The 18,404-nt window shown below is 28.0% G+C and overlaps 1 protein-coding gene across 2 annotated transcripts in view; it reads left to right on the forward strand.

Annotated features, from left to right (window-relative positions):
* Nepl16 (Neprilysin-like 16) overlaps positions 1-18,404 on the forward strand; it is a 290,999-nt gene that overhangs the window by 73,835 nt on the left and 198,760 nt on the right. For both annotated transcript variants that reach the window (XM_075365303.1, XM_075365302.1), the window contains exon 2: positions 11,894-12,328. In XM_075365303.1, coding sequence (XP_075221418.1) covers positions 11,906-12,328 — 423 coding nt within the window. In that variant the 5' untranslated portion in view covers positions 11,894-11,905. The remainder of the gene's footprint in view (positions 1-11,893; positions 12,329-18,404) is intronic.

Here is an 18,404-nt window from a genome sequence, read left to right on the forward strand (position 1 = left end):
CGCTAGCATATATGTTGAGTGCGGTGAACCATCACTTTGGAATAGACGTGACAATTTTCAGCATCTTACTTTGTCCGTATTAAAGAGCAACTGAATCACCCGGCTTTTACCGAAGATCTTGCCAATCCTAATTTACAAAGATATGAGGACCATCCACGATCCACTGCACCTATGAGTGTACGTATCCGGCAGTTACTACAGCTTTTAAATGTAGACATACCTCCTATTTTTCCAACGTATCCCTGTTCGTATCCGCCGTGGAGAATCAACCTTATAAATTTTATTTTTGATCTCACCATATACAAGAAACAATCAACACCTTCTATCGTATTTCAGCAAACGTTTCACCATATCCTTGCCAGAATAAACCCAGACGCAATAGTATACACAGATGGATCGAAACAGAATAATACCGTTGGAAGCGCATTTATTGTTAATAGCAGAATCTATATGTTTGGTCTACCTAAGGTTACAAGTATATTTACTGCAGAACTGTACGCCATCAATAATGCTTTAAATATCGTTAACCCAAAATATCGTCATATCCTCAATTGTAGCGACTCGTTTAGTGCACTCCAAGCTTTGGAAAATTTTTATTTTAGATATCCGTTTGTTCTCGAAATTTAAAACGCAATTGAACCGTCGGAAGACAGAAGTGAACTTCTGCTGGATCCCTAGCCATGTAGAAATTGTGGGCAATGAACGCGCAGATTCTGCTCTAGGGACACATGTAGTCAACCTTCTTTCACCAATCGTGTTACTGCATGCGATTTTAGCAGTTATGTAAAACACGCTCTTCGAAAAAAGTGGCAAGGTGACTGGACTGCCACAGTGGATAATAAACTCCGATACATTAAAAACACTGTGTTGCCATGGGAGTCGTCTTTTAGAAAACTCCATCGAGAGGAAGTAGTCCTTTGCCGATTGCGGTTAGGCCATACTAGAGTCACACACTAATGTCTAATTTCAAAAGTAAATGCACCAACATGCGTACGATGCAACTTCCAGTTGACTGTGCGCCACATTCTTGTGGATTGCATTTGTTATGCGGCATTGCGTCGTAAATTTAAATTCCCCAGGAACATTCGTCAAATCCTGGGCAATGATAAGGAAGTTTTGGACCGGGTCTTTTTATATCTTAGATGTATGTATTTTACATACCTTTTAATAGTGGTATGTGTTTTTTTACTGTAATGTGTTTGATTTTAAATTTTTATTTTCTTTTGTTGTCCGAGAAGGAGCTTTTTAGACTCCTCTAGGAGCTCGTTATATTTTATTCATTTTTATTTGGTTTTTGTGTATATACATAGTTGTTTTTCTTTTTAAGTTTCTTACCTGTGATAGTAGTTTTATTTATTTTTTAGTAATATTAGTTTTAAGTTTTTTAGTGATATTTTATGTTATTAATTGTTAAGTTTTAGCTTTTTAATATTTTAGTTTTTAATTAAGATTAGGTTTTTATCTTAATTTTCTAGTCTTCCCCTTATCCGAAAAGGAACTGTTTACCCCCTCTTGAATTTTTTTTAAAACTTTTTTTATTTTAGTTAAATTTTACGTTTTTAGTTTTAAGATTATTTTCAATTTTATATTTTACGGCTGTGACTTAATTTTAAGTGTTTTTAAAAACACTTTAGTTGTAAGTTTTTAATTTTTTAGTTTTTAAGGCAGTTTTTTTATCATATTTTATTACGGGCGATGATAACGCCAAAGCGTTTTTCGCCCACCAAAAACACACAAAAAAGAACATTTAAATTTTATTATTAATTAATTATATCAAATAGAAATTATACATTTTTATTTGTTTAATAAATTATTCAGAAAACCATTTTTGTTATTTATTTTTGTTTTGATAAGGAAATAAATAAATAAATAAAAAAGAATTAAGGTTGATAACAGTATTAATCATTTTCGACATTACCACGTAGATATGGGTTAAATTTTCAGAAACTTTGGAGGACACTGTTTTGTTAGTAGCTTTGATTTTACTTCTGATGTTCACTTTTAACTATTAAATTGCACTACTAAAAATAAATATGCCCAAAAATTTCATTTTGAAATCAGTCCTATACTAGCATATGTTTATATTGGAATAAATCTTTACAAAAAAAATAATCACTGTAATTTGTTTTTCTTTTCCTACCATACTACTAAGATTGGAAGTTAAATTGCATTACCATTACACAATCTCTGATGTTTTATAATCTAAAAACTCTAAATCACGTAATCCTATCATTAGTTTCGATTTTATTACACTTGATTACTTCCTTTTCTTTTCGTTATTGATTTTTAAGCTTAGATTGTGTTCATGGTAATTCCCAAGTACTCGTAGATTCTTTTATAGAAACATACAACTTTCAGACCTCGCGGCTTGTTATTTAGTTAGAGATATTAGGCAAAGGATCTTGTACATGTTTAATAGGTAGAATAATTATTAAATATCTTTCCACATTCTATCCTTCGAGGGGAAAATATATTGCTGCAGGGAAATTATTGACATCGAATTCTTTATATACCACAAACCGTTTAATTAATATTTTGCGTTATGTAGTTCTCTCTCTCTTTTTCTCTTTCTCTCTTCAGTGAATATCTTCTGACAGATGTCAAGTGGAAATCCATAATTTTTCAGTTATGAGCATTTTCCTTCATTTTTTATAACTTCTTCCTACATTGACGTATGTTATCATTCTCAAACCCTTATCTCTCTTGGTTTTCATTTTTCCTTCGTCTGCAGACAACTTTTACGTAATATGTGACAGGACCAAGATTTTATCCTTTTTCCTTACAATCCTTATAATGTTCCTTTCCACCTTCACTCTCTTCAAATTTTCTATCCTCTTTCTTTCTATCAATTTCATAGTTTTAATTTGTCTCTACAAGCACATTTCAAATCCCTTAAAACACGCTCTTCTTTCATCTTTTTGGCACACGTTTCAAATATGTACAAAATCACTACTTAAAAAAAAAATGAAGTTATGTATTTATATGATTAACAATGTTCTACACATAATTAATCGTAAATATTAATATAAACGCAGTTATTATGCCCTTTCTGTATTTTTGACGCGCATTTATGCAATTTTAAAATGTAGAACTTTTTAAATATTGCAAAATAGTTTGTAATTTTTTATCTTAAAAAAAATAATAATCTACTATCTATAACAAAACGTTGTCGAAAAAGATTTTATTTCATAGGAAATATTTACACACAATTTTTTTTTTATATGTCACAAACAAGAAAAAAATTGTTCACCTAGCCAAAACTGAGTCACCGCTTACAATTTAACAACAAAGTTAGTTATTTAAAAATACAAGAGCTTTTATTTTTAAATAACTTTTTTAAACTTTAAAAAAGTTTTAAACATTTTTTTTATGATTGAATTTGAAAAAAGTGATAAAAATGAAGAAAAAAAAATTAACAGACTACAATAAAGAACATTCTTTGGAACGGTATCATTGTAAAATTTTTCATAATAACTGAAGTGAAACATTTTTTAACGGAAAATATAATGCTTACATGAATGGTTTGATGATTTTTTCGTTATTTTGCCATCAGTATTGTTTAGGACTCTTTAAAAAAATGATAATGCGTGGGTTTATTTGTCATTTGTGTTCACATTTTTATTTTACTGCTATTGGTGCAGACCACATACATTCCATTCATTTTATTTATTTAATCTCATTAATAAAAGAAAGGGATTTAATTATATTTAGCAGTAAAGAAAAGTATTTTTTATTTAGCAGAAGAGAGTCGTTTGTGCGCAGCTACCCGGCGCATCACGCGGTCCGCTCTGGGCCAATAGCAGCAGGTGGACTGGCAACTAACAAAAATTCACACGAACACATAATACTAAACGAACTAGATGGCGTCCCTAAACCAACTCCCTGTTATCAATATGGCTAGCGTTAAACATTATATTTCTATTAAAATTATTAAATTCTATATCTTAAGCCTATTTTAAATATAAAAACACCGAAATCTTCAGAAAAATATTCTCTACACACTAATAGTTCTTTTGTTAAAATATTTCTGTAAAACATTTAATATTGCCACAAACATGAGGATACGAACGCGTTGAGGATCCAGGAGGCAGAGCTCCCTGGCTAGACGTTCTGGCGAGCGAAGCGAGCCTGATCGGCTAGTGGGATTATTGTATATCTTAGTTATAAAAAAATGATCTCATTCTGATACTGTATAATAATTTAATGATACTGTATAAATAATTTCACACTAAGAATATTTTCTCGTATTTTGTAGAAAAAAACTATTCTTAGTTTATACTCGTTTAGCATTCTCGTTACGTCGTTTCGCTGAATTTATTTTCTTATTTTTATCAAAACCCATTAAATAACTAATACATATTTCCACAATTCAGAGACCCTTAGTAACACTTGTAACAGGCTCTTCACATTATTTTTCTGCATTCCTTTTTTTTACCAGCCGCCTTTCTTATACAGACAGTGTTTTTGCAGACTGATCAGAAGTTTAAATTTAAGTAAACTCCGCTGATCTGCGTGGCGGTATCATAGTACAGGGTGTCCCATATAAAACGCAACCCATCAATCACTCATCCATGAAATTTCAAAACTCAAGCTTACTTCCTTACTCGTTACTGAAATGGACTCGTCCAACATCTGAACATCGCGAAGACGCAGTAGAACACTACCGATAGTAACAACAATGCAATCATAACTTCAGTGTATTGCTAGAGACAAGATGGTGTTTTCGCTAGATGAACGTGTTTTCATTGTTGAGTCGTACTTCGGTACGAAATCAGTGGTTGCAGTGCAAGATTTGTTTCGCCATAAGTACCCAGATAAACCAGCTCCTAACAAAACATCAGTATTAAAATTAGTTGCAAAATTTAGAGAGACTGGTTCTGTTAATAACAAGGAACACAAAAGATTGCAAGAAACGCTGTAAAAAGAATTGAAGCTTGTATTCAAGAAGATGGCGGCCACTTCCAACATTTACTCTAAATGTAAGGTGATGGATGGTAATAATAAAAATTACATTTACATTTTCATGCCTTTTTATTATTTCAATACCTACCAATATAAGGTTGGGATGCGTTTTATATGGGACATCCTGTATCTCAGCTTTTCATCCGGAGGACTCGGGTTCTAATCCCGGTCAGGCATGGGACTTTTCATACGCTACAAAATTTTATTTCTATATCCCACATACAAGCTTCAAACTTATGTGGCGATATCAAGGGGGAAAAATAGTAATAAATTCTAAGTTTTAGATATATTAGATTTTAGAGCAGATTTTTTGAAGTTGGTTTTGTTAAAAAAAATATATATATATTTATATAAGAATTTTAGAATTTCAGTTAGCGTTTAATAAAAGTTTTAAAAATAAATATTGTTTCAAATTGTGTCCGCATTAATTATTACTCATATACAATTTTTTAGTTATTACATAAATGAAAAACTGACAAAAGATTGTTTTTGAATAAGAAAGGCACGCTGCCTCTGGCATATTTTAAAAAATCGTACATAGTTTTATCATCCCTTCTCATTAGTTTTTTTACAAATAAATATTCACGTAAATATGATTAATGGTTTTTAAGATGTAGACAGACAATAATTCTTAATGGTAAAATCAATCTGTATTTGATAACAAAGTAAAATAAAACCTTTAAAAGTTAAAAAAATATATCACTGTACTGATACTTAATTTTATGAAAATTGATTAATTCTATAAATAAGGCTATGTGATATACGAGTATAATGTTTCAAATAATTAATTACACAAATGTTATTATGGATAATAATACTTTTATTAACTCATACAAATACTAATCGAACAACGCTTACTATGGCACGGCAGCCAAATTTATTATGATATTTCGCTGTTCAGCGTCTACTTTTTTGGTCATTGTTGATATTTAACCCCCGTGTTTTAGATATACAAAATTAGAATATTTATGTAATTGAAAATGTTAATAAACTTCAATTTGTGCGTGTTAATATCAATCGATATTCTTGTTATTTGAAACGGTTTGTTGTTTTCAATTTAATTCTCAAAATATCCAATTCAGAGGTGTAACTTGACCTATGTAATTATCTCGGGAACGTAAGCTGTAGGATGTTGTTTTAAATGTGTTACCGGATTTATTGTGCTACTTACATAATTTTTCAAAAAAGTGACATTTAATCAGGTAATTATTAGTTTTGGCATAATTCCTCGCGACAGTTTTTGGCACAAGGAATGACAAGGAAAATAAGCTTTAAAAAGCTTGCTTGTCTTCCCATACAATGTAATTTTAAGTTGTGTATTTGAGTGAATTTTCGCGGATGATATAAAACAACCTCTTATGAAATTTTACCTTATATGTTTGACTGTTTTATAAATCATTACTATTAGATCATATAATAAGTTTAAATTAATCGGGTTAGTTTATTAGTAAGGAAATGCAAGTAAACACAACTGTTAAAAATCAGTAATGAGAAAAAGTATAAAAAACTGGTTAAAGATTAAATGGCTAAAAAAATTTGATTCAAGTAACTAACTCAATGAATTTTAAGATGTAAATAGGATAATTTTAACGTCATAATACGAATAATTTCTTGAGTTTAACCTGCATTTCTTATCCAATCTCATATTACTTTAAATTTTAGTACACGAGGTTTTTATTTCATGATACTTATGTAGAATAATTTTCCTTAAAATATTCCTTACATTAGTTTTCAAAAGTAAAAAATATTTCAGCTATCTTACATACATTTTTATATTGGGTAGGTTATCGCTCGTTTCGCTCTTCACCGGAAATAAAACTCTAGTCATTTTAGCATAGTGTTCTTATTTGAAATTTGTTATATACTGGTTAGGGATACAGAGAATTTATAGCTAAATCTGAATTATCACCACATTTCTCATCAAATACCATGTGACAGATGTTTTAATTTTATTTACAGGAACAAGCAAAGTAAGAGAAGATCGTTAGCGATCTATACAAAATGTTCAGATTTAATAATTATGAATTATTTCAGATAAAAATAAAGTGTAAGTCTCTTGCTTGACATAATCTTTGTAAAGATTTTGTACGGAAATTTTTATTTTATTACTAAAGAAAGTGACTGTATAATACTGCTTTCATTCTCACACAAAACATCAGAAAAAGAGTAGAATCATTATTTCATAAAATTCCTAAGTTCTACTGCCTCCTTATTCTTTAATTTGAATGTTGTTCACTAATCAAACAGTGCATACATTTCTTGATTTTTCTTTATCATTGTTAATCAGATTTTTTTACGATTTGAAAAAATAAAAGAAGCACATCTACTGAAACTTATTGCTTTTTACTTTTCCCTGTATAATTTAATATAAGTAATTTAAATTAATCTTTTTTTAGAAAAGAAAACTAATGAGGTTCAATCTTTTAACATCTGTAAATGTAGGTTACAGGTGAAAAATCAAAATCATTTAAAATTTTAATTTTCAGAAATTAATATAAATAGTTGATTTTAAGAGAATGAATTAATTATTATAATTCTAAGGTCGGATGGCGGTAGCGCCAAATTGGATGATACTACTTTCCTGACATCATAGATCTAGAGATTATAACTGTAAGAAGGAAAGTATGTTAATTAGTAAAAAAAATAGAGTAAGGGATTTTTAGCATTTCTCGACGTTTCATGACCCAGGGACACCAAAGAACAAAAAAAAAGTGGGGGTTAATATTCATACTTACGTACGATGTACGTATGTTAGAGCGTTTAAAGTTTAATAATTTTTAACGGGTTAAACCGATTTTAGCACAGAGACTTGTGCATATGGGTCAATTTGTTGTTAAAAAGTTTGGGGTCGATGTCTCCAAAGTGTGGAGATGTCTTCACACTTCTAGGGGATAGAATAGATAGTTTAGTTTCTTTGGGGGTCAGTTTACTCAAACTTTTCAAATGTAACCTTACTTTATAATAAGCTCAGAACATGTGTAAAAATTTTCTTACCATTAAAATAATATTTACTCCCAAAGTCTCCTCCTTTTCTAAAAAAAGCTGTCTTTTTATTTATTGGATTATTCTTAAACGAAATTTTTATGTCTTCCTAAGCATAGTAGTAGTGCCTCCCCCCCATAAAAAACTTGAGAGGGTAATATTGAGGACGAGGGAGCCAATCAGAGTTTAAAAATATCGATTTTTTAAAACTTTTTTAAACTTTTTCATGTCATTGTTTTTATAAATAATATAAATAATTAAGTAATATTTTTCTATGTAAGAATAAATAACCAATGCCAGGGAAGTATAATTACTTCGTTGTCACCTTTTTTTTGTAGTTTTTTCTATAAAATTGTAAAATTTTTGATATTTTTATTCACTGAAGTTGCTGGAATTCTGTATGAAATTTCGTAAATAAAATTAAAAATCTTTAATTAAATGAAAATTTAATAATAAATACAATTACAAACATCAGTGAGAAAAAGGCTTTTTAAATGTGTTATTAAACATTTTTCATACTTAACCATAAACAAAAACAATTCATTGAGACAAAAAATTACAAGATTATTTATTCAATTAAAAAACATTACTCTTAATTGTACAATGAAAATAAAAGACTATGACGTACTTACTCTAATTTTGTTGTTAATGATACAAGTAATAAGAGACCGATTTTAACAATTGGTCTCTTGTTGCTTGTAAATGTTGAGGCGTAGACGAGTCATGTACGAATACATTGTCATTATCATAGAAAAATTATTTATTTATAAAATATCGATATGAATTGCACAGATAATGCAATGAGAATGGTTTGTTTTTTTATAACAGATTTAATTAAGAAATTCAGATTAATTTTAAATCATTAAAATTGTAACATAAAATAACCGACCAATCTGGTTATAAAAGTTGGTAGGTAGATGAATAAATAGTCTTTAAACTTTTATCATATTTCCAGTTTTATTAGTGCAGGATTATGGTTATTATTTCTTCTTTTTTAGTAACGCTAATGAACCGTTCTAGTTCGATTATAATTAAATTTTTAAATCCTTATTAAAAAAAGAACTCATGTACTTAGGGATGTAATCAATTTAATCGAGATTTGGGGATTATTTTATAGATAGATATTTTCTTTTATCTTCTCTCTAATTTGTAATTTATCCATTTTTTACACTTATTTTTTTTACACGAATTCTTTGTTTTATTTTCTTGGTTGTTACAGTAAAATTTGATACTTTGTAATTTTTTTTTAATTTGGACTGTTTTATGAACTTTACGTTGGTAATTAAAATTTTCTGGAAATGAGATTGGGTCCAAGTTGAAAATTGTTTACCATTCTTATCACTGAGATCTGTCAATCAATTACGTAAGCATGATGACTTTAAAAAAAAAAAATTGTTTCACCTTTTGAACGTAGAGAAAGAAGTCTAACATATTGTTACGTAAAATTCCTATTAGGTACTGGTAGATTATTATTTGATATTCTTTAAGTAAATATCAAGTAAAAATAACAATTTTATAAAATTCCAATTTTTATATAAAAAAGAAAAAAGCCGTAAAATGTAGTTACAGTATTGAAGGAGCTACAGATTCGTTTAAATATAATTTCCTTTGATTCTATTTTTATTTGTAAAAAGTGGATAAAGCATTCAATTTCGATCAGGGATGAATAACTTTGTGTGTAACGGTGAAAAAAAAATTGTATAAAGTATTTTACATTAAAAAACAAATAAAAGACTTCGGCTCGTTTTCATATAAAAATATCTCTAACATTAAAGTATCCTCCGTTTATTAATGGTGTAAAAATAAAAAACGCCCCAACCCTATGGATTAGAAGTATTGTTTGTTTAAAAAATATATTTTTGTACTTAAAAACAGTTGCCAGTATATTGTCAGCTAGCTTTCTCTACCTTTTTTCTCCCTCTGTATATAATATATAAAATAAATAAATATAACGTACATTTTTCCTTTTTATTTACACCCACTAATATACATATTTTTTTAATTATACATTTAAAAAAATATATATTTATTTTATAGACTTCTGTAAATGAATTTATAGATTTAATTGGATCATAAATGATACCAATATGATACGTTAATTAAATACTCGTAATAATCAGCTGAAATAAAAAAAAAAAAATTAAATATTTTAAACAAAAATTTTTTTTTACGTCGTAGTTTTATTATTATCTTCTTAAATTAAATATAAAAAAACAAAACTAAAATATTAAGCAAAAAGGATCCGTAAAAGTGTATCAGAATTTGATCAGGAGAGGTCATGCCCTAATTATTATAGTTAAACTCAAGGTTATACGTTATCAGGTTTTTATGTCTGTTTTTTAATCTTCATCAAGTGGGTGAAAGATTTTAAATGGTAATGAAAGATTTTTAAAAGGTAATTTCAAAAGCTCAAAATATTGCTTTTTGAGTTTTTTAATAATAGATTTCTTTGGATAATAAAATAATTACGGACGGCAAAAATTAAAAATAATTTTCAACTTTATCGCGGGGAAAGCGATAAATTTTAAGCCCTACTTACATTACTAGAATTTAATAATATTGTTTCCTGCAATTTCTTTTCTTCTTTTTTGCAGAAATCGTAAACAGAAATTATAAAATTCTTATTACAGTAGGAATTTTAATTATGAATTTTGTAGTGTATGGTTTACAGGATACATCTTCCAAAACAAATTATGGACTAATATATTATAACAATATTATTATTATTATTATTATTATTATTATTATTATTATTATTATTATTATTACTAAATTAATGTTATTTATTATATTTATATTTATCAATATTATTATATCAATCAATTTTCAGAATTTCTGAAAATTGAGATTCAACGATCAGTTAATGTAAAATATATATATATATATATATAATTAGTATAGTTTATAATCATAGTTTAGTTTAGTAAGTATAGTTCATAATTTATCCGTATAGTTTATAATTATTAAGTTATAATTTATAATCCGTATAGTTTATAATTTATTAAGTTTACAAATTATTTACATAAATAGTATTTAAATCGTTATTCAAAGCTAAAATTATTGTTCAAAAGAGCTAAAACAGCGTAAAATGGTATTTTCTGTCAATTTATAAGGCGTGGATCTGTATGATAAAAAATTCCTTTCGGCATGTCGGAAGGCGGAGGTAGATTTCACCGGGGCAAAATAGGGGTAGGCGAATTCGAATTGTACGAGCTCGTATCAAACAATACTTTCCATGTTTTACGGACACTAAGTTTTCTCATTAGACTATAAACTATTGCTATATTTAACAAGATTTCCTTATGATTCCTATGCCTATTAAGGGAGCTATGATTTTTTTTGTCCTTGAAACCCCATTTTTTCCACCCTTTGGCCCTTATCCAAAGAATATTAGGAACTTTAAACGAATCCGATGTTTTACTTAATAAGAAAGTTAAAGCCATATTTATTTTTTTTCGAAAAACCCCCCATCACCACCCCCATGATCCGATTTTTCCCATTAACGAACTCGACCGAGATTTTGAGTCATATTTTATGTATCAATTTGAATGTGATTGGCGCAAAGTTACGGCAGCTATCGTGTTCACAAGAAAGCGCAGTGTATATATATATATATATATATATATGTAAATATAAATTTTTAGACTGACGGTGGTTTTGGGGTCTGGAGGATGTGAAACGTGAAGATATGTCGAAATTTTCTGGAAGTCGAATCATGGTACCCATTACAATAGGTAAATTTTTTATGAAATCTACCTAAAAGAATTGATTCTTGTTAATCAAATACAAATTTTAATAAAATCGTTTGTCGGTTCAAAATTTGATGATACCGAACTGATTTCAGTTTACACTTATTAACGGATAATAATGTTTTCAACGACTAGGAAAAATTTCATAATTTTTTCTTTAACATATAATAATTCTTATTAATTCTATGTTTTCCTTTCAGTTTTTTGCCGTTATGGAAGAAAGCGGTCAGAAACGTTTGCAGAAGCAACAATCGTTTCAATCTCAAACACAACCACAACAGAACAGCAATCCAACAGCATCCCAACAACAACAACAGACACAACAGTCACAACAACCGAATCAATCGCAGCAGCATCAGAAACATCATCACTCGTTTCATCATCATCATCATCATCACCATCCCGAAGGAGTTGAAGTAGAAACAGCTGGTGGCGGTGGAGCTGGGGTTTTCCCAGAAGCTGGAAGCTGGTTATGTTGTTTACCATGTGCCTGGTTGCGTGGAAATAATAGCGTACATAAAGCTTCGTTAACTGCTGCAATGCTACTGGTCATGTCACTTTTAGTTGCATCTCCAGTATTATTTCTTATCAGTAGCGCTCCTAGTGGAGAAAAATTTAAGGATTGTCATCTAGTTGTAAGTATCTATTTTTGTTTAATTTTTTACTTATTCAATTCTTAATCAATTGCTGTTAGTACTAATGGACGAGACCTAACATTATTTAATCAAATTATATTGCTTTTTATAAAAGATAAAAAACGAAGAAATACATTTATTTTTTACATAAGTAAAAACCCACAACTTGAATTTTTAGAATAATAAAACGGTTATATGTTTACGTTTTCATGATGAGGATCGATGGATCGAATCTTATTAAAATTAAAATTATTTCACTTTTAATGCAGTCTGTTTCACTTCTACTTTCCAATCATTAATTGTTTTTAGTTCTTAAATAATAATTGCAACAAAAAAAAAAAGACAATAAGAAAATCCAACAAAATTAAAACTAAAAGGAAATATTAATCAAAAAATCAAAGAAACAGAAAGACCCAGAATAGGTACAAAAAATAAATTAAATAATTTCCAAAAACAAGAAAATAAAATTCCCTTCTAAATAACTTTAAAGCATCTCTAAAGGGCTAAAGGGCTGTAATAAACCAAATAGACCAACCTTATTAGGACCCTTACGAAATTGAGTGTAACCTAAAATCCTGCGTTCAAATAAAGTAAAAAAAGCAACACCCAAAAGAATCAAAATAAATAAAAAAAAAGAACTAAGAATAAACATTTACTAACTGTAAAAATACATTATTAAATTCGAAATTTAAAGCACTTAAATCTGCCAAATTAGTAAATAAATTATTATGTTACCAAAAATCCTTTCGTACCAATTAGAATAAATTTAAAGAAGATAGAAACCAACCTGGCTCACGCCGGCTTGAACTCAGATCATGTAAAATTTTAAAGGTCGAACAGACCTAAAACTGTAAAACCTACCCCACAGAAACTTTTAATCCAACATCGAGGTCGCAAACAAATCTATCAATAGGAACTCTCCAGATTTATAACGCTGTTATCCCTAAGGTATCTTAATCTTTTAATCAAAATAAAGGATCAAATCTACATAAAAAAATGTAAAAAAAAAATAAAGATTTAAATTTTATTTGTCACCCCAACAAAATTTAATTCATAAAAATTTAAAAAATAAACTAAAAAAAAAAATTAAAAACAAAATAAAGATCTATAGGGTCTTGTCGTCCCTCTCCTAAATGTAAGCTTTTTAACTTAAAAATAAAATTCAAATTAAATTTTAAAAATAAAGTATAATTTTCGTCAAACCCTTCATTCCAGACCTCAATTAAAAGACTAATTATTATGCTACCTTAGCACAGTCAAAATACTGCGGCTATTTAAATCATTGAGCAGGCCAAACCTTAAATAAATCACAAAAGGACATGTTTTTGATAAACAGGCGAAATTATTTTTTGCCTAATTCATAAATAAAATTTTTAAATCTACTAATTTAATCATAATTAAAAATAAAAAAATTAATTAAAATCCAGTAAAAAAATAAATATAAAAAAAAAATTAAATTTAATCTACAACGAACTTTAAATGATGAAAGATTCTAATCCAACAAGAAAAAGAAAAAAAATAAATTATATAAAAAAAAGAGCTTATCCACCTTAATATAAAATTTCAAAATGAAAAAAAATAATAAAATTAACAAAAAGAAATTCTCGATTAAATCAATTTACCAGATAACCAGATATAAAAAGAAATGAATTTCATATCGAAACAATCCCAAACTTATAAATAATTATTCTACAATAAAATACCAAACTTCTACAATCCCAAACTTATAAATAATTATTCTACAATAAAATACAGATTAAGATAGATCTTCACCATTCGGGGAAAAAAAATAAATTAAAAAAATTAATTAACCCTGATACAAAAGGTACTAAAAAAAATTATTATTCTAAAATAAAATTTATTTATCCAATACTGTACAATTAACTAAATTAAAAAAAAAAAATCAAATAAAAAAAAGAAAAACACAAAAAAAATTTAAAAAAAAAAAAAAAAAAAAAAACCTATCAGACTCAACTGAATTGAACAGTAAAAAATCTTATTGTAAATAAGAATAAACCGAAATCTGATTCTAGATACACTTTCCAGTACATCTACTTTGTTACGACTTATCTCAATTTATGAGAGTGACGGGCGATATGTACATAATTAAGAGCAAAATTCAAAAAATTAATTAAAAAAAATTACTAAATCCAAATTCAAATTTAATCAAATTAAAAAATCAAAAAACAAAAATTAATGTAACCCATAATAACCTTCTTATAACTGCATCTTGACCTAACATAAATCTTTAAAAAGAAAAAGAAAATAAATTTTCATTACACTCAACGACAGAGATATACAAGAAAAAAAAAAGGTACAAAAAATCGTGGAATATCATTTAAATTACAGGTTCCTCTAAAAAGATTTAAAAACCGCCAGATCTATTAAATTTCAATTATAAAAAATATAGTACCTTAGAAATAAATTACTAATTAAGAATAAAAGGGTATCTAATCCTGGTTTAAATTCAAATTTACATAGAAAAAAAAAATTATTATATAAATTTCACCTAAATACAAAATATTAAAACCAAATAAGACTAAATTCTAAAAAAATTAACTTGAACCTGAGGAATAACCGCAAATGCTGGCACAACATTTTTTGGTTCTAAAAAATATAACTTAAATTAAAAAATTAAATTAAAAAACCTTAACACTGAAAATAAAAATTAACCATTAAGGATATTTAACCTAACAAAAATTTACATGCGTTATAAATTTGAACACATCCTGATCTGGAAAACTTTTAACAGTTCTCGACTAATATTTTGGATATTTCTGGATTATCATACAACTCTCATTCATTCACATAGTCTCGGTGAATTGGCAGTTAAATACTGGACTATAAGTGACTTAATAGAAAGGAGTATTTAACTTCTGACTTGATTTAAATATTTCTCTTTTTATGACTTTCTTACTTATAGAAAAGCAAGCGTTGTTTAACTAAGAATAAAAATATACAGGTTATTATGTATGAAATATTTAATTCTTATTTAATTCAATTAAATCTTATTTGATTACTGGAATATAATGTTATTTAATTCAAGTTATCCAGTAACCAAATATCAATAAAAAGATTTTATAGAACTTAAATATATATAACTCTAACCTTAGTAAAATTAACCGTTTTAATTCGAAATTTATGATGAATAAAAAATTATTTGTTTTTGTCATTTTCTAACATTAAATATCGTTTTATCGAATTTTCCGATTAGAAATAAAAACACCACATTAACGGGAATATTCTGTTTTAATGAATATCCTAATTAATATTTAATAGGCATAATTTATTAAGCCTAAATTAAACGTTATACATTTATAATGTTATGACTTTTATTATGTTAGCTTTAATAATGTTATAACATTTCTTTATAAATGTATAGGTAGCATTTATTGAAGCCCTAAGCCTGTTTTCAATAAAAATAAGACTGACATATTTTTAATTATACTTTTAAAAAAAGTTGTAATATTTACCTGGCATTGTTTATTTATTCTTATATAGTGGAAATATAATGAAAATGAAAAACGTTACCTAAGATACTTTTTTTGGGATTGGAGATAATTTATGATGAAGTTTTATTGTAAAATTGATCCCACCTCTACCTACCAAGAAAATATTTTGATTTTTAAACTTTACTAGGATTAAATGGAATAAATTAAAAAAAGTTTCACTGAAAAATGTACAACCAATAAAAATTTATCAGAAATTTATTTTTTCGGGGTGGGATGAATTACGATGAAATTTTATTGTCATATTATTGTAAAAAATTTAAGTAAATAACAAAAAAAAACATATTTTTAAATTTGGATGGGCTCCCCTCCCTATCACCAAAATATTTGTTTGGGTCACCTGCACTACTACTATGCCTAGGAAGACATAAAACTAAACTCGGTTAAAACATATGTAATAAATACAAAGACCCCGTTATTCGATTTTTGGGAAAGGGGAAATTTTGGGAAAATTTTTTTTTTAAATGGTAAGATAAGCATGCACATTCGTACTGATCTTAGTATAAAGAGGGGTTGGTTATGTTTGAAAAGTATTGAGAAAAATAACCCCAAAAATATCTACCCCACTCCCTGGAGATATTGATCCCAAATTTTTACCAAAACATTTCCCCATACACAAGAGTCTGTGCCGAATTTCATCAAAATCGTTATATCCAGTCAAACGTTATTAAGTTTCAAACACACCAACACACGTATATACGTACGTACATTACCCTCCACATTTTTTGTTTTTTCGTGTTCCTGGGTCATGTAGTGTCGAGAAATGAAAATAAAAATATATTCCATTTTTAGCCTGATTACCATACTTAACTTGTTGCAGCATAGCTTTAGAGATATAATGCCAGGAAAGTAAAAATTAATTTAAAAAGAATAATAAATAAATAATTAAAAAGACCAAGTAATATATTTTTGAATTTTGTTGTTTTGAAATAGACGCTAATTTAATTAAGATTAGTGAATTGTTGAATTTTTTTTTCATGTCGACTTTATATTGAATTTTAAATAAATTAAACATTTTTCTTTTTTTTTTACTTTTCAATGAAGTTTTTCTTGTCTGGGTTATTTCTTTAAATAATTACTTTTTGTTGGGGTCATAATTGTTAGAAAAAAAAAGTCAAAGTGTGTTGTCTAGTTTGAATATTTTATTGTAACTTATTAGTTAAACTATTGGGGTTATTTCTTGTTTCTTTCAATCAATTCTTTTTTATTAGGGTAACTTTTTTAAATACCCTCAATTTATTATTTATACAATTAAATATTTTTATCAATTTTACGTTCCACTTGGTTATTTTTTTTTTACTAAAATTTTTTTTATATAGTTTTCATATTTTTACAACTTATCTTTCCTTTTGGTTTGACCCAAATTCGTCTGTCTAATAATAATCTGACACAAGCGTAAAATCAACAGCTCATCTTTTTTCTGGTGTATTTCCTTTATATATACACACACACACACACACACACACACACACACACACACACGCGCATACACTATCATCCCCGTTGCGGCTTTGCCCGCGCTATATGGTTACTTGCTTTTCCTGTCGCGATCAATTTTTATTTATTTATAACCAGAGGTAGGTGCAGCCAGTCGCATCGCACACACAATAACAGAGACAGTGGTTGTGTTGGTTGAGCGGCCGCGTCGTACACCAGCGCACCCCTTAAAAAATCGAAATTTGAAAAAAACCCGAAAATGATTTTTAGATATTTATCTCAAGAGTATTTGCAAGGCCCAATCTAGTGAATATCTGGTATTAGTGCAATCGTAAATGGGGAAAATTTGCAACCATTGTTCAAGTATTTTTTACCTTTCTTCACTCCTTTCAAGGTCGAATTTCCAAAAATCTAGAAATTTCTTTTCCGATATTCACATGAAGATTACACACAACAAAAATCAAGCTGATATCTTCATTTTTTACCGAGAAATTAAAACTAATAAGTTTCACTGTTATTCTATTTTACTCTTTAAATTCAAAATTAAAAAAATTCTTTCTTAGTATCCATTTACACCCTAAGACGATCGTGTTTACGTATTTCATCAATTTATGTTCAGCAGCTTTTGTTGGACGCTGATTATGAATCACTTACGACATGTTGTTTTATATATAAACTAGCGTTTTCCCGTCGTGATTTTAATGCGGCTTCATCTGCAATATTTTTTTAATAACAAACTTATTTATTTTTTTATAATTAAAAATTATTTAATCAAATCATTTACCCAATTATTTTAACGAAATATTCATGTAGCTTGAGTTGTTGTGACCCCAATTTTTTCCGTTATAGTTGAGAATTCCTCCCAATTCTCAACCACATGTGACACAGTTATTTCCCGCATTTGGTCATCGATAGCTGTGTATAACATGAGAGATGAGAAATTGTTTGAAAAAGACACGCACCATCTCTAACAATGGGAATAATTGTATAAGGTAACAAATCTCGATTAACATTTAAATATTCTATGCAAAGTTTTGTGCAGTAAATTAATTAATTAATTATTTTGATGCATTTCTAGCATACCCATCACGGCTTCACCGCGCTGTTTGGTTTCTTGCGTTTCCCGTCGT

The sequence above is a fragment of the Lycorma delicatula genome, chromosome 5, assembly GCF_047948215.1.
Source record: "Lycorma delicatula isolate Av1 chromosome 5, ASM4794821v1, whole genome shotgun sequence".
Taxonomy (NCBI): domain Eukaryota; kingdom Metazoa; phylum Arthropoda; class Insecta; order Hemiptera; family Fulgoridae; genus Lycorma; species Lycorma delicatula.